Source organism: Electrophorus electricus, chromosome 7 (assembly GCF_013358815.1).
Source record: "Electrophorus electricus isolate fEleEle1 chromosome 7, fEleEle1.pri, whole genome shotgun sequence".
Taxonomy (NCBI): Eukaryota; Metazoa; Chordata; class Actinopteri; order Gymnotiformes; family Gymnotidae; genus Electrophorus; species Electrophorus electricus.
The window spans coordinates 19,440,677-19,463,076 of NC_049541.1; the positions used below are offsets into that span (position 1 = coordinate 19,440,677).

At 43.3% G+C, this 22,400-nt stretch overlaps 2 protein-coding genes across 3 annotated transcripts; one reads left to right on the forward strand and one right to left on the reverse strand.

The window, feature by feature from the left end:
• Positions 1-1,345: 1,345 nt before the first annotated feature.
• sult4a1 (sulfotransferase family 4A, member 1) lies at positions 1,346-13,134 on the reverse strand. The gene is made up of 8 exons (XM_027020530.2): positions 13,046-13,134; positions 12,784-12,963; positions 7,738-7,868; positions 7,140-7,220; positions 6,277-6,403; positions 6,030-6,124; positions 4,277-4,415; positions 1,346-2,247 (listed from the first exon to the last, which is right to left on the reverse strand). Exons 2-8 carry the CDS (start codon positions 12,950-12,952, stop codon positions 2,135-2,137), a joined length of 855 nt encoding a protein of 284 aa, XP_026876331.1. The 5' UTR covers positions 12,953-12,963; positions 13,046-13,134; the 3' UTR covers positions 1,346-2,134.
• A 47-nt stretch (positions 13,135-13,181) lies between these two features.
• pnpla3 (patatin-like phospholipase domain containing 3) lies at positions 13,182-20,409 on the forward strand. 2 transcript variants are annotated; one of them, XM_035528616.1, is made up of 10 exons: positions 13,182-13,241; positions 13,642-14,076; positions 14,791-15,023; positions 15,399-15,464; positions 16,860-17,069; positions 17,558-17,618; positions 17,990-18,187; positions 18,653-18,785; positions 18,940-19,047; positions 19,484-20,409. In XM_035528616.1, the coding sequence occupies exons 2-10, from the start codon at positions 13,773-13,775 to the stop codon at positions 19,704-19,706; spliced, it is 1,536 nt and encodes a 511-aa protein (XP_035384509.1). In that variant the 5' UTR covers positions 13,182-13,241; positions 13,642-13,772; the 3' UTR covers positions 19,707-20,409. The 2 variants fall into 2 exon arrangements, with proteins under 2 accessions (XP_035384509.1, XP_026876354.2); XM_027020553.2 differs by lacking the exon at positions 13,182-13,241 and having other exon boundaries at positions 13,637-14,076.
• The last annotated feature ends 1,991 nt before the right edge of the window (positions 20,410-22,400 follow it).

Below are 22,400 nucleotides of genomic sequence, written 5' to 3' on the forward strand. Positions count from 1 at the left end.
CTGTTTTGTAGGATAAGAAATTTAAAGGAATAGAATTCTCAAATACAGCTTTATGTTTGTTCGTAAAGCAGCCTGACTTATGTCCTATAGACAGGTATACATCGATTTGTAATAATTAATTATTCAAGTGAAAATGAGTTATTGCTTTGGGCATCATTGGCCTTTTTGTAGCATATAACTGCTCTCTGTCAACTAGTGTTACATTTTAGGTTCAATTATGTGATTATCACCTTTTCTACTTGAAATAAGATTATATTTTCCATAAGTCAATTATATTCACACACTCACCCAAACCAGTGTTTATAAGCAAGCCAGTGTTTATACGCAAGATATTGTTTAAAAGCAAGATAGTGTTTATATGCTCGATTTTTATATGCAAGTGTTTATAAGTAAGACATTCCCAGCCACAACACCTGAAGATATAACTTTATTAATAAACCATCAAGCAAGCATGAAAAGAACAACGCAATCCCCCACCCCACCCTCAAGTTCAAAAAACAACAGGTGTGCCAGCTGGGGGGGGGGGGGGGGTCATGGCTATGGAGGTGGTGAATTAAATGCATATGACAGCGTATGAGGCTTAACTGTCTACCGAAAGGAAACGTCGAGGGTTCATGCAGGCGTGAGGTCTGCACCAGGTGTGCTTATCACAGGACAGTTGTTCTTGTTCTGGTTCAATCACAGTAGGAACTCATGGTGGTTTTTTTAATGGCATGTGTAGCGCTGCCTCGGGCTCAGAACAAATGGTATATGTACATATGTACATTATGACCAAAATAAGTTCATGAGTTATACTGACACCTAATCAAAGCAAGGTCATACCCGCCTAGGACTGTGTAGTCAGTGGATCTTTGTGTGGGGTGTTTCCACTCACTCTTCCCCATGACAGGTGTGACGCGTGCAAACACTGCCATTGGAGAGAGGCGTCTGGGCTCAGAGCAGAATGCACTCTGCTGACCATCACAGAGCTTACATGAATACCAAGTTGCCTGTGAGTAATGAGATATTGCTTATCATTAGAGCCGATGCGAAACACATATGCATGCGCGCACACACACATACACACACACACGCATACACAAACACATACACACACACACACACATACACACATGCACACACACACACACACACGCATACACACATGCACACACACACGCACACACACACGCATACACACACACACACACGCGCATACACACACGCATACACACACACAAATACACATACACACACACACACACACACACGCGCATACACACACATATACACACACACACGCATACACACACACACACACACGCATACACACACACACACACACACGTGCATTCATACAGTACAAAGCTAAGTACCCATGCACGAGTACACAAACTGAATTGGAAATACACAATACTACAGCAGCCTGAAAGAATATGTAATAGAATCAACTCTCAGGCGGCACTGAGAATGTCCCGTGGAACCAAGGGCAACAGATGTCACATACAAACATTCGAATCTTTAACTTCAGATCTCTAAAACCAGTCATCTTTTAGCACAGTCACGTTCTGTGACTGGATGGCTGTGTATACATACATTTATCAACAAACCAAACATTTTACGAATCCTGAGAAACCCAAACACTAAACAGAAAACATCCTGGAATTCCTCTCAATCTTTGTAATGAGGTTTTGGTGTATAGAATTTAAATAATTTATTCCCCATATTCAATACATACACATTGCATGAATGTACTGTATATTGTAGGAAAAGCTCTATACAGTGTGCGATGCACCAAACACTACTCACACTTGTCACTAGGCTAAAGCACTGGCGATGGGTTTTATATAAGAACAAACTGCAAACACACAAGATGAAGCCCCCAGGCCCAAAAACGCCCCTTACACATTTCAGTCAGGAATTTTTTTCCCACATTACCTGTGCTGATACGAGACCTCTGCCTAAGGGCAACTTCTCACAACACACATAAGCAAAGTCAAGCTAGAGACGCAATGAGAGAAATGGAAAGCTCAAATGTAACGGAGAGGATCAAAGGGGTGGGGCTGGTCCAGCTGAGGCAGATTGTGTCGAGCAGAGCGGGTGGTCTGATTGGTCGGTCAGGTGATTAGCAGAGTCCAGTGGCCGTTTGGCTCTTTCACAGGCTAAAGTCAAAGGTCAGGTCAGACTTGCCCATCTTCTGTCGGTACACGGCGTCAAACTTGTCATTCATGGACACAGTGAAGATGTCCTTCCACAGACCCACACGACCTGAAGTGACACACGGACTGTGGATTAGCACACGAGCCTTACACTGAGATCAGCTAAACCTACATGACACATCAGCCATATTCATGAGTCCCTGTGATTTTGCAGCATACAGCAAACATTCCTAATCTAGTTTTTGATTAAGTCTATAAGGATTTTATAATTAAAATGCAGTTTAGTATTTTATAACACCCATCCATTGAAAGTCAGAGATTAATTTGGGAAGTGACCAAGGTACGGCATTAAACATTAACATTAAAGCATTAAAGTTAGCATTAGAACAATAAAGTCAGTTTAAAAAAAAAAGAAAAAAAGTTGATCAAGGCGATTCAGACTCCTCTGAGAAACCGAAGGGCTACAGTTCCATCTGGCTGGACCCAAACTCACCTGTGCTGTGTCACCCGGGCCATCTCACCTGTGCCGTCTCACCCGGGCCGTCTCACCTGTGCTGTCTCACCTGTGCCGTGTCACCCGGGCCGCCTCACCTGTGCTGTCTCACCTGTGCCATCTCACCCGGGCCGTCTCACCTGTGCTGTCTCACCTGTGCCGTGTCACCCGGGCCGTCTCACCTGTGCCGTGTCACCCGGGCTGTCTCACCTATGCCGTGTCACCCGGGCTGTCTCACCTGGGCCGTCTCACCTGTGCTGTCTCACCTGTGCCGTGTCACCCGGGCTGTCTCACCTATGCCGTGTCACCCGGGCTGTCTCACCCGGGCCGTCTCACCTGTGCTGTCTCACCTGTGCAGTGTCACCCGGGCTGTCTCACCTGTGCCGTGTCACCCGGGCTGTCTCACCCGGGCCGTCTCACCTGTGCTGTCTCACCTGTGCCGTTTCACCCGGGCTGTCTCACCTGTGCCGTCTCACCCGGGCCGTCTCACCTGTGCTGTCTCACCTGTGCCGTTTCACCCGGGCTGTCTCACCTGTGCCGTCTCACCCGGGCCGTCTCACCTGTGCTGTCTCACCTGTGCCGTCTCACCCGGGCCGTCTCACATCCCTCCTCCCTTCCTGTCTCTCTCCATGCTCCCTGCTTATCTAACCCCCTAGTGCATGTGCACCACTTTCCCCATCAAGCCAAGCACAGAATCCATGCACTAAAGGAAAAGGAAAATCAGTTCAACACAACATTCAACGTGTGCAACGAAAACAGAAGAATCAGGGAAACAAAGAATAAATGATAAAACATTCAGTGTAGGAAACAGTGCAAACAATGCAACAATTTGCAAAATTATAAATTGCAACAAAGGTTTACACATAAATCACAAATAAAACATAAGAACATCTAACACAGCACATGTCAAGCATATTATATAATTCCAGCCCTAGTCTGGTTTTGACAATTAAATTCACTAATATATTTTATATTACACTGTCTACTCTGTGGTGGTGGCGGTTATGTTTCTTGCTGTTCCAGTACCCAAAACTACCCTGACAGTTGCAATGGTTCCTGCCTGAGGCTTCACTGAATATGTATTCAAAAAGAGCAGAATTAACAGGATATTCAGCTACAACTAGAATTATTCACTGATATCACATGATGGCAATTCAGGATCGCAGGTCCTGATGTGCTAATGCTATAAGCTGTATGTAAACACACAGACTGAACAGAAAACACCACTTTGCAATAGTTCGTGTCTTATACTTGCACCCTCTAAGTTGACTCACTGTTGGCACACTGAGGATTTACCTAACACATGTATGGAAGTCCACACCCACACCCACAGAGTAACACAGCTTTCTATTCATTTTGGAAGCTTGTTCTCTCCCCTTTGCCCTGAAAATCATCATTCTGTTCGGATGTGAATTGCAGAGTGGGACAAAGAAAATGGAACAGAAGATAAAGGGTGTACACTGTTCCACTGAGTCAGAGTCCCTACAGAGCACATGTCCCAAGAATTAAACTCAGTGCACTGCTGTCTGCTGTTGCAAGTCATCTTTCCTTCGTTTTATTCTCTACCTCTCTCTCTCTCTCTCTCTCTCTCTCTCTCTCTCTCTCTCTCACACACACACACACACACACACACACTTTCTCTCACCCCTGCAGATGGACAGGGCTTCTGAGTTGCAGCATTGCTCAATCAGCTGGTTGCAGCTCTCCACCAAGCTCTCCAGCTGGGCCTTATCACACGAGACTCCAAGAAACCGTGCTAGCTGCTCCACCAGGGTGCCCAGGTCCTGCCGAGAGGAAAGACAGACAGACAGAGAGAAAGGGGGGGGGGGGGGTGAGGAGGGTAAAAGGCTCACACAAGCACTTTGCTTAGTTAACTACTCTTTTTTTGCTCTAATTGTCATATTTGTATTATTTGTATTGTTTCTATCTAAACTTCATGTTGCCAAAGCTGCCAAACTGTCATCTGTCTTGCTTCTACTGGACCTTTCGGCAGCCTTTGACACAGTGAATCACAACATTCTCCTCTGTGTTCTCTCCAGCCTTGGTGTGACTGGCTCTGCATGGAAATGGTTTCAGTCCTACCTAGAGGGACGGTCCTATCAGGTAACACAGAAAGGATCCACATCCGATCCATGTAGACTCTTTGGTGTCCTGCAGGGCTGCTTGCAGCCTGGGCATAACTTTGGAGAACCAGTTGTTGTTTTCAACCCATGTTTCAAATCTGACACGGTCTTTCAGATTTCTCTTTTGTAACATACGAATGATTTGGCCCTTTGTTGGTCTTCCTCTAAGAGCCATCAGACCTCAACAACTTGTCCAGAATTCAGGAGCACGACTGGTCTGCAATCTTCCAAAGTTCACACGTCACTCCAATGCTGCACTCCCTTTACTGGTTTCCAGTAGCTGCACGATTTAAAACCTTGATGCTTGCCTACAAAGCCAGATATGGAGCAGCCCCTGCATACATGATGTCAGTGGTTAATGCCCGATCTGTACCTTGAGTACTTTGAACCTCAAGTGCGGCTTGACTTCAAGTCTCGTGGAAGACAAGCATCAAGACTATTCTCTGTCCTGGCTTCCAGATGGTGGACTGAACGTGCTCTGGCTGTTCAGACAGCAGAGTCCCTTGCTGTCTTCAAACTCAGACTGAAGACCCATCTATTTGTGGAATATTTAAATTACCACTGATCTTGCTCCTCTGTTGACGAACTGAAACTCTAGTACTTATTATAGGTTATTGTTTAGTGCTTATATATGTTTCACCCTTCTATGCATCAGCGTTGATCCCTACATTTCAACAGTATCCTAGTTCACTGGCATCTTAAACTCTAACCTGCTGTACTGGTTAGGATACATTCTATGAGTAAATGTAAGGAGCTCTGGATAAGAGTGTCTGCAAAATGTAAATGCAAATGTCAATGTAAATATAAATGTTCTCTACTTAATATTTAAATGGAATTGAAGAGGCCTCTTTAGCCCATGCCATACAACCAGAAACCAGATCCAGATTCATTAGCATATAAGTGGTCCTTCTAACAGTTAATACCTTACGTGAAGTATTTTTATAAGACAACTGTGCACTATATATATACTGCACGTATACTGAAAAATGTCAAATGTTTGTGAAACCTAAAACCTTTCAGAACTGTCTCGGGTCCTCCTGGGAATGATAATAGCCCCATTCTATCAAAACTCTTATTATCTTTCACCCAGAATATGCAGAATATAATTAGAACCCTTTAAACTATGTAGAATTTGTATACAGTATACATGCCCTTACAGCTGTCTGTGTGTGTGTGTGTGTGTGTGTGTGTGTGTGTGTGTGTGTGTGTGTGTGTGTGTGTGTGTGTGTGTGTGTGTGTCTGTGTGTGTGTGTACTAAAGGAGTTGTTTTAGTACCTTATACATGTCCTCATATTTGAGAAACAGGACATTTGAATCCATGCGGTGCTCCCAGAACTCCTGCACATGCTCAAACCAGGAGCCGTATCCTACTGCAGGGATGCATCATCAAGGTAACAGCACACAGACAGGCAAAAGAAGAGAGAGCTCAGTCAGTGTGGCATTCCTAACTCCTTTCTCTAAATTGTATTAGTTTTATAGTTTTATTTTTAGCCCGGCACTTTCACACACTTAGCTCACTCACACTTTTCGTTCATAAAGCGCCGGCAGAACTCCTGGAAGGTTCCGCGGTAGCTCATGGTTCTTAAGGAGCGGTGGAACTGGTAGTAGGACACAACCAGGTCTTTAGGATTCCTGGCCATGTAGATCACCTGGAGGACATGTGCCCATATACACAGAGGGTGCCCACATACATAAATGGTCCTGTGTTTACCACCTAAAAGCTTATGAAGCTCTGTTAGCTGTTGTTATGCCCTGTATCGGCGTGAACAGCATGTGCTGGGGCTCGTGTTGTTATGTCCTGTATCGGCGGGAACAGCATGTGCTGGGGCTCGTGTTGTTATGTCCTGTATCGGCGTGAACAGCATGTGCTGGGGCTCGTGTTGTTATGTCCTGTATCGGTGTGAACAGCATGTGCTGGGGCTCGTGTTGTTATGTCCTGTATCGGCGTGAACAGCATGTGCTGGGGCTCGTGTTGTTATGTCCTGTATCGGCGTGAACAGCATGTGCTGGGGTTCGTGTTGTTATTTCCTGTATCGGCGTGAACAGCATGTGCTGGGGCTCGTGTTGTTATGTCCTGTATCGGCGTGAACAGCATGTGCTGGGGCTCGTGTTGTTATGTCCTGTATCGGCGTGAACAGCATGTGCTGGGGTTCGTGTTGTTATGTCCTGTATCGGCGTGAACAGCATGTGCTGGGGCTCGTGTTGTTATGTCCTGTATCGGCGTGAACAGCATGTGCTGGGGCTCGTGTTGTTATGTCCTGTATCGGCGTGAACAGCATGTGCTGGGGCTCGTGTTGTTATGTCCTGTATCGGCGTGAACAGCATGTGCTGGGGCTCGTGTTGTTATGTCCTGTATCGGCGTGAACAGCATGTGCTGGGACTCACCTTGCCCTCTCCATTATGCATGGCTGTGGGGAGAAAGCGGTACGGCAGGTGACTTTTGATCAGGCGAGGTGATGTCAGCTCCTGTGACATCAAGCAAAAAGCCAAACCATCAGTTCAGCACAGTTCAGCACAGTTCAACACAGTTCAGCAGGGATCAACACAATTCACCACAGTTTAGCACAGTTCAACACAGTTCAGCAGAGATCAACACAGTTCAACAGGGATCAACACAGTTCAGCACAGTTTAACACAGTTCAGTAGAGATCAACACAGTTCAGAAGAGAGCAACACAGTTCAACACAGTTTAGCACATTTCAACACAGTTCAGCAAAGTTCAACAGAGTTCAAAACAGTTAAACAGGGTTCAGCAGAGTTCAACAGTCAGATTGCACAAGGGCAAAGCTAGTTTACTGTCAGCCAACTGATACTCTGGTGAAAGGAAGGAGTTATTTTAACTGTTATTTTAACTTTGATTGTTTTGTTCCCTAAATTAAAAGTTTCAGTGTTCAATTTCATTGTTTGTGTGTGTGTGTGTGTGTGTATGTGTGTGTGTGTGTGTGCGTGCGTGTGCATGTGTGATGCGAGTGCATACACAAACCTGTATAATATCTAAACCAGGTTGAGGATACTCCAACACTGGAAGCTGCTCATCAATATTCATGAGTCCAATCTCATCTGGGTCCGCCCCCTGGCTTACAAGATACACTACCTCCTGCAACAAACTTGTGCCTTTGTGAACAAGAAAGAGAACAAAACCATATATTAGCTATGCTTCTTTCTGGTGTCCATGTTAAAAGGCACATGTACAGGGTCCACATGGAGACCAGCATTGCCTTCTATGTACACACTGCTGTACACCAGAAAACACTAAAATTACTTTTAATGGAATTTAAATCATGACATTGAACACAAAGCGAGAGCTTGTGAAGACAGAGCCTTTCATAGCACTCAGAAGAGCAATTCCAAGGCAAAGGTACCAATGCTCACCGGGGGTTTAAAAAGGGAATGGATTTACACGCAGATCATGGCGGGAACATGGAAGGGAAAAACGTGTAATATCAGAGAAAAAATAGTAGGATCTTATAGGATCTTAATTTGCACTTACTTGGGTGGTGGTAGCTCAATGGTTAAGGTACTTGAGTAGTAGTCAGAAGGTGGCTGGTTCAAGCCCTACTGCTGCTAAGTTGCTGGGCCCCTGAGCAGGACCCTTAACCCTCAATTGGCCAAGTTATACTCAGTAATAATTGTAAGTCACTTATAGTCAGCTAGATGCTGTACCTCATTTAATTCAGACTCTGTGTATCACACCAGAAGTGCCCACAATAATTATTTATATTGATTATAAATACGTGTCAGAATATACTGTATTGTGCTTATAGGCACATGTGTAAGTGTTTGAGTGCAGATACAGGAGTGGAAGAGAGAAAATGAGAGTGATATCTGCCTAGGCTCATAGACTTATCAGTGACCTGTGACCTTTGCTCTTTAACCATCATGTAGCATAAACAGCATTATTTCTACATGTACTAAAAATCACCCACATGGTCCACAGAAGCTCACAGATGTGGACACCAGCGACAGATGAACTCTGAAGGTATCACATGCAGTGCATTCCTAGAACAGTCAGTCCTTTTTGTTGTTTACTTAATAACGATCTTCCATGAAATTACTTCGTGTTCTATGGCTTTACCGAGAAGTCTATTTCACAGGGGCTGCATGAAATGTGGACGTGCAATCGCAGCATTCCTACAGTGCCAGGGTGGCTCCAGAGCAAAGATCTGCACACCCATGTAGTTATGCACAGGGCTCTTGTAAATGTTTGTGTGCAAGCGTCAGGAGAGGGTTTGATGTTTTCGCTTTCCTTGGCCACACCCTCTGTGTATAGTCACCCTGTTTTAGCAGGACTCATACAAGCGCAAACGGTGCAACGTGGACCTGATCCATTGATACGCAGTGAGGTAACAGTACACTTCCCCTTTCAGTGTGCTACATCAGAGGACTTTGCCTGGGGCTAGATGAAGTGAGTCATAGTGGTGCTTCATTCAACTACTATTCTTTAAAAACCTCCATGTAATGTTGTCTGTCATACCACATGTTGTGCTTGAGGGTCAAGCCAGAGAGGGAAATTCGAACTCTGGAATTACATATTCTGTCACTTCAGGTGGATCTCCTTTGTTTTAGTCAAGAAATAAAATTAACTTAAGAATGAATTTAGAATATGATTAGCTAACTGTAGATGAGACATGGAAGAACACGCCATAACTATACCAGTTTGTAACTTAACTGAGGAAGTTCAATTAAAACAAATAAAATGCATTTTGTATATGGATTTAGAGCTGGACCCACTGTTGATACCAGGTCTACCTCACACATATATGGCACCTGCAAGTCATACAAGATTTTTCAAAGCATGTAAAAATCTACTGTAGCAATAGACAATAAATAAATTCTCCGTCATTAATATGTTGGCAAAAACGCTATTGGAATGGATATACCTTAAAAAAACGTAACACCTTTATGAACAGAGTACTTTTCTAAATGACACACATCCTATTTGGATGACTAGATGTTTTTATTGGTATTTCAGCAATTGTATTACATGTTTTCATTTGAAGAGGATGGTATGCACTTGCTCTGCTGGGGATTAGCACATTTTGATTCTATTGTGTCTTTTATTTGAAGCTGCTTGCATTTTTTTTTTTTTTACCACTTCTTTTGTGTGTGATTATGGCTGTGTGTGTGTACTTATTCTTGTCATTTCAAGTGCTGTCAGTTATCTCTTTTTCCCCAAGTATTACTAATGGCAGTTTTAACTGCTTCAACACATTATAAAAAATAACTCAAGCTCATCAAAGTTGACTTTCTGCAAATTAGCGCTATTGTTTCGTTTCACAACCAGTGTCACATCTGCCCCGCCCACGTCTTCTCCCACCCCTGAAATACGTGGGCACATCTGCCCCGCCCACGTCTTCTCCCACCCCTGAAATACGTGGGCACACTCGATCAAACTCACCTGTTCCTGTTTTTTTCCTCAGTTCCCACCCATAATCCTCCCCTTCTTATACTGCTCTTTTCCTCTTCCTCTCTGTGAAGTATTGCCAACCTAATGCTGCACACCGAGCCTTTCTCCTGCATCTCCACCGCCCTGCGTACTGACCAGAGCTTCCCTTCCAGACCTCGTCTTCAGCCTATTCCTCGGACACCTCTCGGACTCTGCCTTCCTGTTTTAACCCTGGATGGGAATGACCTCAAAGAAAGCCCCACACTTTGGATACTACCTGTTTGGACACTTTGGATACTACGCAGTTTCCTCTGAATCAAGCCAGTGCAGTGGTTGACTGGACTTGTAATCAGAAGGTTGCTGGTTCAAGCCCCGCCACTGCCAAGTTGCCACTGTTGGGCCCCTGAGCAAGGCCCTTAACCCTCAATTGCCCAAGTTGTACTCAGTCATTATTGTAAGTCGCTTTGGATAAAAGTGTCCGCTAAATGCTGTAAAATGTAAATGTTCAAATGCCCAGTACAACTGTAGCCTGCTTGTCTTGAAAATAAAACCTCTCTCATTTGGATCCCACTGTATCTTGTGTACTTGCTATCATTACAGGAATACAGAGCCAAAACAACCAAAAACATGTCAGTGTCCAGTTACTTCTAGACTACACAGAATGTCCAATACTGAAGGGTTTAAATGTATTTCTTAGACTGAGGCTGGAAGCTGTAATGCTCAGCCTCCATACACAAATGTCATTCATATCTGTACAGATCCACACAGAACAGGTAAAAAAAAAAGTCAGTGTGATACAACTTACAAGACAGTGTGGACATGGCACCTGATTTAAAAAAGATAGCACAGCAAATCAAGTAAAACAAAGAACTGGACAAGCCCATGTGTATGGAAGTGCATGAGCTAGGCATTTATCATGTGCTAAAAGCTTTAGTGAATAGAGAATGGCATATGTAAATTACGTGCACTTAAAAGACATATTTAATTACATTATATTCTTTAAATGTATTTGTATTTGTATTTGAACTAATAAAATTATTTTTTTCTAGCCTATTAAACATATACATTTTTATCATAGAACCTATAGGCCTAATGATTCTTACTCTGTCCCAGCTTCAAATATTTGACACTAATCACTTGACAAAATATGAGGAAGTGCTACAGAACTACACTAGATGTCTGTTCAGAGTGATAAAATCCAACGATTCATGATTTTGATTCTAACCATCTAACCATCTTTCAGTGAATCTTTTCAAGATGTCCTCCTTTGAGTCTTCTCCACAGTATTAACATCAGCTCAGTCGATGTGTTCAACACATTTCAACCTATTTTTGCCATCTTAGAGTAAATGCAGTCATTTTTGTTTAATGACTGTGGTGGAGACTTCCTAAAAGACACTACCAGGTCTCCATTCCCAACAGCTTTTCAGTGCTTTTGTGAAGTGATATACAGAAGTGAGTTGCTTTTCCTGCACTACACACTCCTCAAAGAGTGGCAGCGAACGATAGAATTGGAGTGTGCAGTGACTTTATTTCTGCAGGTGAAGGTAAACTGCAATATATGTAAAACTGGTATTGGGTCATTTCGTCTGCTCTCTATGTCTCTGCGTTATCTTCCTTCTCTGCCTCTTTGTCTCTCGTCTTCCGAGATCCGGGCCGAGCTCAGCTGTATATCTGCACACTCAGGCTGAGGCTGGAGTGGAGATGAGAAGGGACCCTGGGGAATCCGACTGCATCCCTTTCTTTGCTTCTCGTATGAAATGCGTAGCTAGCGTAAGACGCTCTGCGCTCCAGTAGCGCGTCTGCAGTTGCCCGTGTTTTACAGGCGTCAGATCCTGCTTTAGTATATGACCTTGCAGCTATATGGGAGGCAGGTCGAAGGAAAACTATTTTGAATGTACTTTTTGAAAACATGCCGAATCTGGCCATAGCGTGTAGGTGAGGGCGCGCTGAGCCCAGTTGACGAGACTGCGTTATTCCGCAGGTGGGCAGCACTGTGCGTCACCAGGCCTCGTCGCAGTAAGCCCCCAGGTCGAGCTCATATCAGTGTAAACACTGCATCTGGTCGTCGTTTTACTCACTCGCTGAGCTAAACATTGCTGGCTGACCAAATATGCATATCCTTGAATGCCTTTTCTTGTGGTGGTAGTGGGGCTTGTTTTTAAACCGCAACATGTTATGACAGTTATTATGAGCCAGTGTTTTAAATCCGGTCAACTAACATTGGACGTAAACATATGAAATAATACAAAGTCTGTGTTCACTATTCACGCATGACTTTTCCCAGTTTGCGTTTTAACAGACCGAATCAATGGGGGCTGAATCAGAGCCAACAGGCTAAATTATCTTTAATATATGCTGCGTCAGTGAAAAGGCATTAGCTGACATCCTGGTGCCCGGTAAACCACTGGAACTACACCCCAGAGGTAGCCATAATAACGAAAATCTATACATTCTTTTCAGAAGAAGTATTATTCTTTTGTTACTACGATACGTGATGAGTTTAAGTCGTCGTATTACGGTACACGAGAACATACATTTTAGCAAAACAAGCCTACATCGCGCATCCGCAGTGGCCCAATGACGTCGACGTAAAATAAAATCATCATGTTATAAAAGCGAAAACCCCGACGAAAGTCTTTACCTGATTTAGGGTAAGTAACGATCCATATGTCGCTACTTCTGAGGGAGAAGTTGGCGATCTCATCCATCTTCCCTCTACAGAAAGGAGGGAGACGAACCCCATGATGCTCGAAATATTTGCTTTCGTACTCTATCGGGGTGCTCGGTGTATCCACCTCGCTTTCTGCCATCTTCAAAACGACTGGGGGAAATAAAATATGTTTAAATAATTTGTTTTTTAATTTTTTGACAGAAAATTTGGCATTTGATATCAGGTATGTTACTCTGGCAAAGAGGTGCTGGCTTGCGAGCGCCTTAATCTTCAGCCAATCGCGTTCGCAAGAAGTGATGTAATGGTAGGGCTTCTCTTTAGCGCGATGATGCGCGCGGAATGATGCGACGGTCTGGAGTCAGCATCAGCACCAGTGCACGGGGCGGTTCCAAAGTCGCTGACGGCTTTCAGTCCGGAAGGTGTGTTAGGTAATACGTTTGCATGAGAATAACTGTCTTTCCTGCTGCTGGTATAACCATTACCTTCCTGCCTTTATAGCAAGTGTACTTAAGATAAAACTAAGTGGGTACATCTAGGAGCATTTTCTGACCGCATTTTGAATACAGTTACATAACAAACACTGCCTTCGACTTAATATTTGATAAAGTGAAACAAAATTGCATACATATAATAAATAATATTAATATAATATATTACGTATTATATAACATGTTATAGTATGCTATATTTATTATATAATATAATTTACAGTATAAATATAATATAATAAATATAATATAGTACAAATGCTATAAAATGTTGCATGAATAGTACATATGTATTTAATATCGAGTAAGAGTATGTCTTTTACTCTCACCTTGCACTCAGCTAAGAGGCGGGTCTTGCGTAAGAGGATATTCCTATTGGTCACACAGCTCGCTGACGCAATAAGGACAGGAAGCAAAAATAAACAACCTCGCACGTTTGATGTCCGGAGCCGGCCGCGCAGCGGGCAATGAATGAAGACATGGCTTCCGTGCACTGAACTTACTTCACTTAGCACTTCACTTAACATAGCATCGTTGAGACGCACGATAACTCAAGTCTATCCGCCGTGTACCGGTTTCTCCGTTGGCATGTTGGATTTAACAGCAGGGTGGAGTATCTCGTTCGCAGGCTGCGGTTTCTTGGGCGTGTATCACATCGGCGTGGCGAGCTGTCTCCTGGAGCGCGCCCCGCATCTCGTGCGCGGAGCCACCAGGGTGTACGGGGCTTCGGCCGGGGCGCTTACCGCCTCCGTTCTCACCAGCCACGCGTGTTTAGGTACGTAGACGCCCAAGAGCATTACACCCTGTGGAGGTGGTTTGGTGATAAAATGGTTTGGTGATAAAATGTTAGTCACGAGCTACAAGGCTGTCATCACGATTCTTGTGTAAATGACATTGTTCGCACAGCACAAACGCTATTGTGCATCCGAGTCTCAGCTCATAGCTGCCAGCTCCAGGTGTGTTCCGTCTCTCCCTGCGGTTATGTATTGGTACGTGGGTCAGGAAGAAATTCCATATTTCTGTCATTGGCTTGTTTCACTTTTTTGCTGAGCAATCTTAACCTCTATTCCTGTTTAACCCACTAATTAACCAATAATTAACTAGGAACTGAGCACACTATTGTCATTATAATACCACTGAAAACCTTAACTAATTGTTTGCACTGGCAAGTATTGACATGGATTTAGTGCGTGTGTGGGCATGAGTTTGTATGATGGAGTGCTGTTCACTGTTGTGTCCTGAAATAGTTGGTATGAGATGGATTCCTCCATATGTCACCTGGTTAAAATTGTAGCAGGAAGTTGATTTCTTAATGAAGCGATAACTTAAAATGGATTACGTAAATTTTGGGGTTTTAAAATGTCAATATAGCCAAGGGCGAGTTCATTTTATTCAATGACACAAACGTCGGAGAAGTCAATATGCTTGTTTGGATTTGGGTTCCACACTTGTTGACTTTACTGTTTGCGCACATGGTGTGCTGCCACAGAGAAGTGTTGCCAGGATGTGATGGAGGTTGCTAAGCAAGCTCGGAAGCGTAGCCTGGGTCCTCTGCACCCCACCTTCAACTTGGTGAAGATTCTGCGCTCAGGTCTGGAGCGCGACCTGCCAGGGGATGCGCACTTACGCGCCTCGGGCAAGCTGTGCGTGTCTCTCACACGCGTCAGCAACGGGGAGAACATGCTGGTCTCAGACTTCACCTCCAAAGAGGAACTCATCCAGGTGAGATGGACTTTGTTGCCATAGAGACAAAGGTCACTGACCCCATAAAAATTGGTGTGAGTTTTTTGTTTGTTTGGGGGTTTTCTTTGGGGGGGGGGGGTCTCCACTACCAAATACACTCAAATACACTCAGTTCTTTAGTTAAATGCAAATTACTGCCTTTCTTCCACTGGTACACACTACATGACACGGCACACACTCTTGCGATCATGAAACTCTGCAAGTTTCATGATTATCACGGGCATTTCTTAGGAATAGCGTTATTGCAATGATGTGTCACACGCATGTAGATTAAGGAGCATAAAAGACAGATGGACAAACACGTCTGCGGTGAGTCATCACTGGTCTCTCCCACTCATTCTCCCTGTCCCCCAGGCACTCATCTGCAGCTGTTTCATTCCTGTCTACTGTGGCTTGATCCCGCCTTCCTTCCGGGGAGTGGTGAGTGTCAGTGGTCGTGGCTGAACACAGATGCCTGAGCCAATTCGCTGCATGTTGCACCAGGTCATGGTGGCGTGATGAAGGAACAGTCCACACTAGGTATCCTCAAGGATTTCGCATGCTGAAACAGAGTACACGGTGCTGATTTCTGCTGAAGGGTTGAGTCACTAAAGGTCATTGGACAAACATGACCCCATTATCAGACCATGTTGGCCCTGCCCCTCTCGTGAGACTGATTTGTGTGGCCTGATCATGCTAAGGAAGATTTGTGGGCATGGAATTTGATCAGCTGATGAGATAAAAAAGTTATCTAAAAATGAAAGTCAGTTGCATTCTGTCGCTTAACAACTCCTTGCCCTACCATGCACGCTTCTGTCCATTTGTATATTGTGTAAAACTTCGTCAAAAAGTACTCGAACCCAACCAGTTTCCTTTTTGCGATACACAACAGGCAAGGGTCCAACGGATAGGCACAACCTCTCCCTCTCACATGACTTAAAAACATATTTCTGTGTAATCTAAGAATTTTTGACCTTGTGTACTTATGAACCAGTTGGTGTCTAGTCACATATCTGGACTTTATTCAGACGTTGTTTAATGGCTCTTGGACCTGATGTCAAAGCCTTCTAGTATGTCTCAGTTACCACATGCACTGAAGAAACAAGACACGGTTACTTTTTTTGGCTGAAACATTTGAAACTGAAACATTTGATTGGCTAAGTTTGGCAGTTTAATAGCCAGTCACATATTTTAAAGTTTGGGCTGACTGACAGCAGAATAAATATGGAAGGTCTGGAAGGTCTGTAATTATGTAAGGTCTATTATGTAAGGCCTGATTACCACAGTTGCATTAGTGCCAGCCAGCCCTGGTGCTATGTCAACTGTCCCAGGACAGACATATGTACACAGGAGACTGCTCCAACACCGTGGCCAGCAGCCTGTTTGCTTTGCTTTCTACATTTTATTTTGAGAAGATATTTAAAGAGAAACCATTGGTGTGTTACTCCTCTGGAACGAAAGCCATTGTGCACGTGTCTTTTGCACTGTGTGCACGTGCATTGTTTCTCCTCTGAGCTTATGTGAGCAGTGTTCGTCAACTGCTCTGGGCACATTATTTCAGCTTCAGCGCTTTTTTACAATAAAGAGGGCTTGTTTGTATTGTTTAGCCTTTTCTCACATTTTACTACTTTGACTACTTTGAGAGGAGGAAGGAAGTGACTACTTTGTAACCTCTTTCCTTCCCTGTTTGTCTAGAAAAAAAGCAATTGGCAGCTCAATTGATAAGAGAATGCCCACAGGAAAGATCTCTCTGTTTCTCCCCCACTCTCTCTCTTACTTTCCTCCTGTTTTTTCTATCCTCTCTGTTTCTCTCTATTCTTTCTCTTACCCCTGCAGAGGTATGTTGACGGGGGTATAAGCGACAACCTGCCCCAGTCCGAGCTGAAGAACACCATCACCATCTCTCCATTCTCTGGGGAGAGTGACATCTGCCCCAGAGACAACTCCAGCAGCTTCCATGAGCTGCGACTCACCAACACCAGCATCCAGGTCAACTGGGGAAACGCCTTCCGGCTGAGCCAGGCCCTCTTCCCTCCGGAGCCGAAGGTAGGATCACTGCCAGCTTGGCTGACCCTCCCCACCAGGGCCCCCGCTGCGTGTGTGTGTGTGTGTGTGTGTGTGTGTGTGTGTGTGTGTGTGTGTGTGTGTGTGTGTGTGTGTATATATATATATATATATATATATATATATATATATATATATATATATATATATATATATATATATATATATATATATAAAATACATTTTAGTTACGTTTATAATACATTTGAATTTGTTCATAGTTTTGAAAAGTGGAGTAGCAGGGATTAGCCTTGCTCATAAAGAATTGCAAAGGATGAAAAATGAAAATAAATAATTAAAAAAAAAAAAATTTTCATATATTTTTGGGACAAGGAAGAAAGTCTATAGGTTTGCAGAATTCACAGAGCTTCTGTTTGTTGAGTAAAAAGAGAAATGTTAAATGTTGCTTTTTTTGTTCTGGATCACCGGTTTGGATCACTGGTGACCATTTATGTTCCTGTTTGTGGAAGGTTTTGGCAGAGATGTGTCAGAGCGGGTATAAAGATGCCTACCGATTCCTCAAGGACAACAGTGAGTTTCTTTCATATCCTAAAGAAGAAAATATATGTTCATTGCTTTATTGATTAGAGCATTATTAAATGGTTTTTGAAATGCGCCTCAGATAACAAACACTCATTTCAAAATTCAAACACTCTTAGGGAAGGACTTGCAGGGCTTTAGTTTGAAAGTACAACAGCACTCACCGACTTTTATTATCTTTCCAACAAAAGCCAGTTGCTATTAATGACTTGGAGAAGGTAGCAGGAGCCAATCAGTAAATAAGATTAAAATAACTGGTCCTCATTGATTTCAATCAATCATTAACCACATTAGCCTATTTAAACAATCTATTACTTTAATTGCATGTTGTAATGATGGTTATCATATGATGTCATCCCCAGATCTACTGAGGACCGAATGTCCTACAGCAGACTTGGCTCTGAAGCGAGACAAACCAACCTGCTGCTGCTCTGGCGTTAAAAACTCTGCTATCATGGAAAGCACACAGGATTGGGTGCTGCGGATCTGCCTCCTGAAGGAACACCACTGGTGGTTGGATGAGCAGCTTGTCAATAATCTCCCCACATCCCTTAAGAAAGGTAATGGGTGACCTGGACAGAAAATCACAACAAAATGTAAAGTCTAGAGATTCAACCTATCCAGAAATGTTTGAGGATTTTAATTCAGTCAAATATCCTGACGTTTCACAATAAACAACTTGCCATTTTGATGGAAAGTAATATTTAGAGCGGCACTTTAAAGGTTTCCCCAGTGCTCCACTAAACTTCCAAAGTAGCCCAAAAAACCCACAACCCTGTACTCATGTATAAATCGCTATCTTGTGAATTACTGTGTCAATAACGTGTGTGTGTGTGTGCGCATGTGTGTGCATGTCTGTGTGCATATGCGCGTGTGTGTCTCTGTGTGCATATGCGTGCGTGCGTGTGCACGTGTGTGTTGGTCTGTGTGCACATGCGTGCACGTGTGTGTGTGTGCGTGCATGTGTGTGTGTGTGCGTGCATGTCTGTGTGTCTCTCTGTGCGTGTGTGTGTCTGCGTGTGCAGTATTCTGTGAGGCGTGTAGGGAGAAACACGCTCTGCTCTCTCAGATCACCGGGCTGTTGCCAGTGCGTGTGGCCTCCTACGTCCTGCTGCCCTGCACTCTGCCGATGGAATCCGCCTACTCAGCAGTGCAGAGGTGTGTAACGCAGCGCACTTTCTAATGCCAACCAACAAGCTGCCTGGCACAGTGGCACCACCTGCTGACAACTTACGCTCTTGCCACTTCTCTGGTTATGAACGTATGGCCGGTCGCGTGTGCTTGTGCAGATCTCTGTGCTGGTGCTTTGCAGGTTTGTGGAGTGGATGCCTGAAGTATCTGCGGATGTGCGCTGGCTTTTCGAAGTGGCAGGAAGTGTTTACAGATACGCCTGGAAAGGAGTGTCCCCACACCCGAGAAGGTAGGAGTGCGGAGCCCACGTTCCCAACGGAATCGCAGTGCACATGCTAGTGCTGACACTTTGTCTGATAGCTCAGCTCTGAATACTGGATGGCCCTTGAGAGCCTGCCCAGATCCCCCTGGGTAAAAACCTGTTATCCAGAAAATGGCGAATGGAGAAAATCTTAGAAATATTTAACCTCACCGGATTCTCTGCGGAGGTTTTAATGCTGATGAATGTGCATTATGACGCTTCAGTCCATGTCTTGCCATAAATGCAGTGTGTCTTTGTGACAGTAGGCAGGGAAGAAACAGGAAATAAGCCTGCAGTCGTACAGCGATTTAGACCCAGAGACCACACTCCTTTATACCCAGCAAGCTCCGCTGTGCAGCAACACCACTGCCATGTCACTGATGTGCAACCAGCCCATGTTCTTAATGTGTCATTCCTTCCACAGCGGCATATCCATGAGACGGTGTATAAGCGAACCACCCACACTGGACCTGCAGCTGCCTGTGATGGAGCGTAAGAGACCACTGCCATTTTCTGCCACTGATCTCCGTGGTTACGGCTGGGATTCAGCGGGCAGCTCCCACGAGTCTCTGGGTTTGCGCACGTTCAGCCCCTCCCTAAAACACGTCTGCTTCATCACTGGTTCACCAAATGACTATGAGAGCTGAATGCACTAACACATGGAACCTGTGCTTGGACGTGATTGGACAGTGACTGACGATGTCACACACCCTTCATTTTTACGTGCAGTGGTGCTTGGTGAGACAGTCAGCACTGCTTTGTAAACTGGAATTGAGCTTATACAGACTCATATCTGTCAAGCACTCCGCAAACACTGGTGTGATTTGAACCTTAGATCCTTATGAACCAAAGACATATTTCTGTCTGTTGCTTTAATACAGCCATTAACGTAGGTTTAGGTTCTCAAGTGCACTTAATTACACTTGGAATTACAGTAAATCAGTAATTACTGTAAATTCTCTATTCAAGTTTGACTGTTAACAAACATCAACATGGGATAATACTAAAGATCTAATCAAGGAATGTTATGAGATGGCAAACGAGCCTTTTTGGAGACTGGGGAAGCCGGGTTCTCTTCACAGGAGTCACTGTATCATCACTGTATCACTACCTATTCATACTGGTCACACACAGGAAAATGAGTGCGCTGTATGCCAGCACGTTCCTTATGAAGGACTTCAGTGCTCCAGCTGTTAGGGTGTTCCCCTCTACTCTTTCTACAATTTAATTGGAAAAATTGCAGTAATGTAATTTGTAATGAGTTGTTTTGGGAATGGTGCCATGAAATAAGCAAAATGCATCATTAAAAAAGTATTACATGGTGTCAATATTATTGGCTAATGAGTCAGAGAACAGGGTTTGTGTTCTTCATTACTGGCATTTATCACGACACATATAACACAATGCCAGGATAATTGTGATCTCTGTGCCATATTGGACTCATTTAATCTCTCTGCATGTGACTGGTAGCACACACAGTCATGGACACAATCAAAAGGTCTCAACATATCAACCTTCAGGTAAAACTAAAAGCATCTCATACCAACATGGAGAAATGCTCCCACAGTTCAACACCAAAAGAGAGAATGCAGGGAGGCTGAACACAGGAGGCGTAAAACAAAACTTGAGATTCACAATAGGCTGCATAATTGCAATAAAATAATATGTGAAGCTAGATGATCAAGCATTATCAACAATAACATTAACAATAACGAAATTCTCTTTGACATGGTTCACAAATTAACAAATTCACAAACAGAATTGGGCCCAGAATTAGTATCTACTGAATGATATAATGAGTTTGTAGCTTTTTTGCACAATATAAATTCACAATATCAAACAATTAGTACATGCACAAATGAACCTGCTATCTCTCCATCACCACATTAAGAGCTATTAACAATTAAATTTTAACCTATGCAGTTCATTACCTCAAATCATCTACTTTCAGCCTCAACTTGTTTAACTCAATAGCAGCCAACATATTTCAAATACTAAACATTTCACTTTTATCCAGCATTTGTCCTAGTAAAAACCTCACTTAAACTGCATTTTTTCCAGTAAACACTTTTATGCAGTGTTTTTTCTAAACATCTCACTCTTATCCAGTGTTTTTCCTTGTAAAAACCTCGTTTATCCCGTATTTTTTCTAGTAAACACTTTTGTGCAGTGTTTTTCCTAGTAAACACCTCATTCTTATCCAGTGTTTTTCCTAGTAAAAACCACACGTATCCTACACTTTTCCTAGTAAACACCACACTCTTATCCAGCGTTTTTTCCTAGTAAACACCACACTCTTAGCCAGTGTTTTTACTGGTAAATAACACACTTTTATCCAGCATTTCTCCTAGCAAACACATCACTTTTATCTCATGTTTTTCCTGGTAAACAACATACTCTTATCCACCGTTTTTCCAAGCTCACTAAAAACTGCAGTTGTGAAGCTTCTTAAAAATGAATCTTGAAGCAACTCTTAAATAATTACAGACCCATTTCAAATCTACCGTTCATTGGGAACCCATTGAGAAAATCATCTTCATAGCACTTACTGGCTTTCTGTCCTTAAATAGCTGTGTAGAAAGATTTCAGTCAGGACTTCTGCCTACTCATAATACTGAGAATGCTCCAATTAAGGCAGCTGACAATTAGTAATCAGTTTTACTGCTGCTCGATCTCAGTGCAGCTTGGATGTGCCAAACCTTTCTACAGTTCTATAAAGAAAAAATAGATTATTATATTTGTCAATATAACAATAAACACCCTAAAATCTAAAGAGCTACACCTTTGCATACTAATAGACTGTGGTATCTGTTTATTACATCAGTATTTTACCTCTTTAAAACATCAACAAGATCACAGCTTTCCTGACAAAACCAGACCTAGAGAAACCCATCCATGCTTTTGTCTCTAGCAGGGTTAAGTACTGTAACGGTCTCCTAACAGGACTCCCAGAGAGATAATCAAACAGCTTCTGTTGATTCAGGTGTTCAGACTCAACTTTTCTCTCCCACTTTTAATCCTTACACTGGCTACCAGTATGTTATATATATATATATATATATATATATATATATATATATATATATATATATATATATATATATATATATATATATATATATTACTGGTCTATAAATCCCTTAATGGTGTAGGGCCAGAATATTTGTGTTATGCACTGTGCAGAACTGTCAGATCAGTAGGAATTAATCCATTTGTTTAGTCTGGAGAGGCAGCGGTTAGCTATTATGCTGTTGTTAAATGCAACAAGGCTGGGTTGGGGTCAGTGTGGAATACTGCCGTGTGGTTAAGTGTTAATTAATGTGACTACCAGGCTGGGTTGG

Coding starts and splice junctions, on each gene's coding strand:
- sult4a1 (XM_027020530.2), bottom strand. CDS start 12,952: ATGGCAGAAAGCGAGGTGGATACACCGAGCACCCCGATAGAGTACGAA. Junction 7,869..12,783: donor CGTTACTTACCCTAAATCAG/GTAAAGACTTTC, acceptor TTGTTCACAAAG/GCACAAGTTTGTTGCAGGAG. Junction 4,416..6,029: donor AATATGAGGACATGTATAAG/GTACTAAAACAA, acceptor TCCTCTCGGCAG/GACCTGGGCACCCTGGTGGA.
- pnpla3 (XM_035528616.1), top strand. CDS start 13,773: ATGAAGACATGGCTTCCGTGCACTGAACTTACTTCACTTAGCACTTCA. Junction 17,619..17,989: donor CCGATTCCTCAAGGACAACA/GTGAGTTTCTTT, acceptor TGTCATCCCCAG/ATCTACTGAGGACCGAATGT. Junction 19,048..19,483: donor GTGTCCCCACACCCGAGAAG/GTAGGAGTGCGG, acceptor TTCCTTCCACAG/CGGCATATCCATGAGACGGT.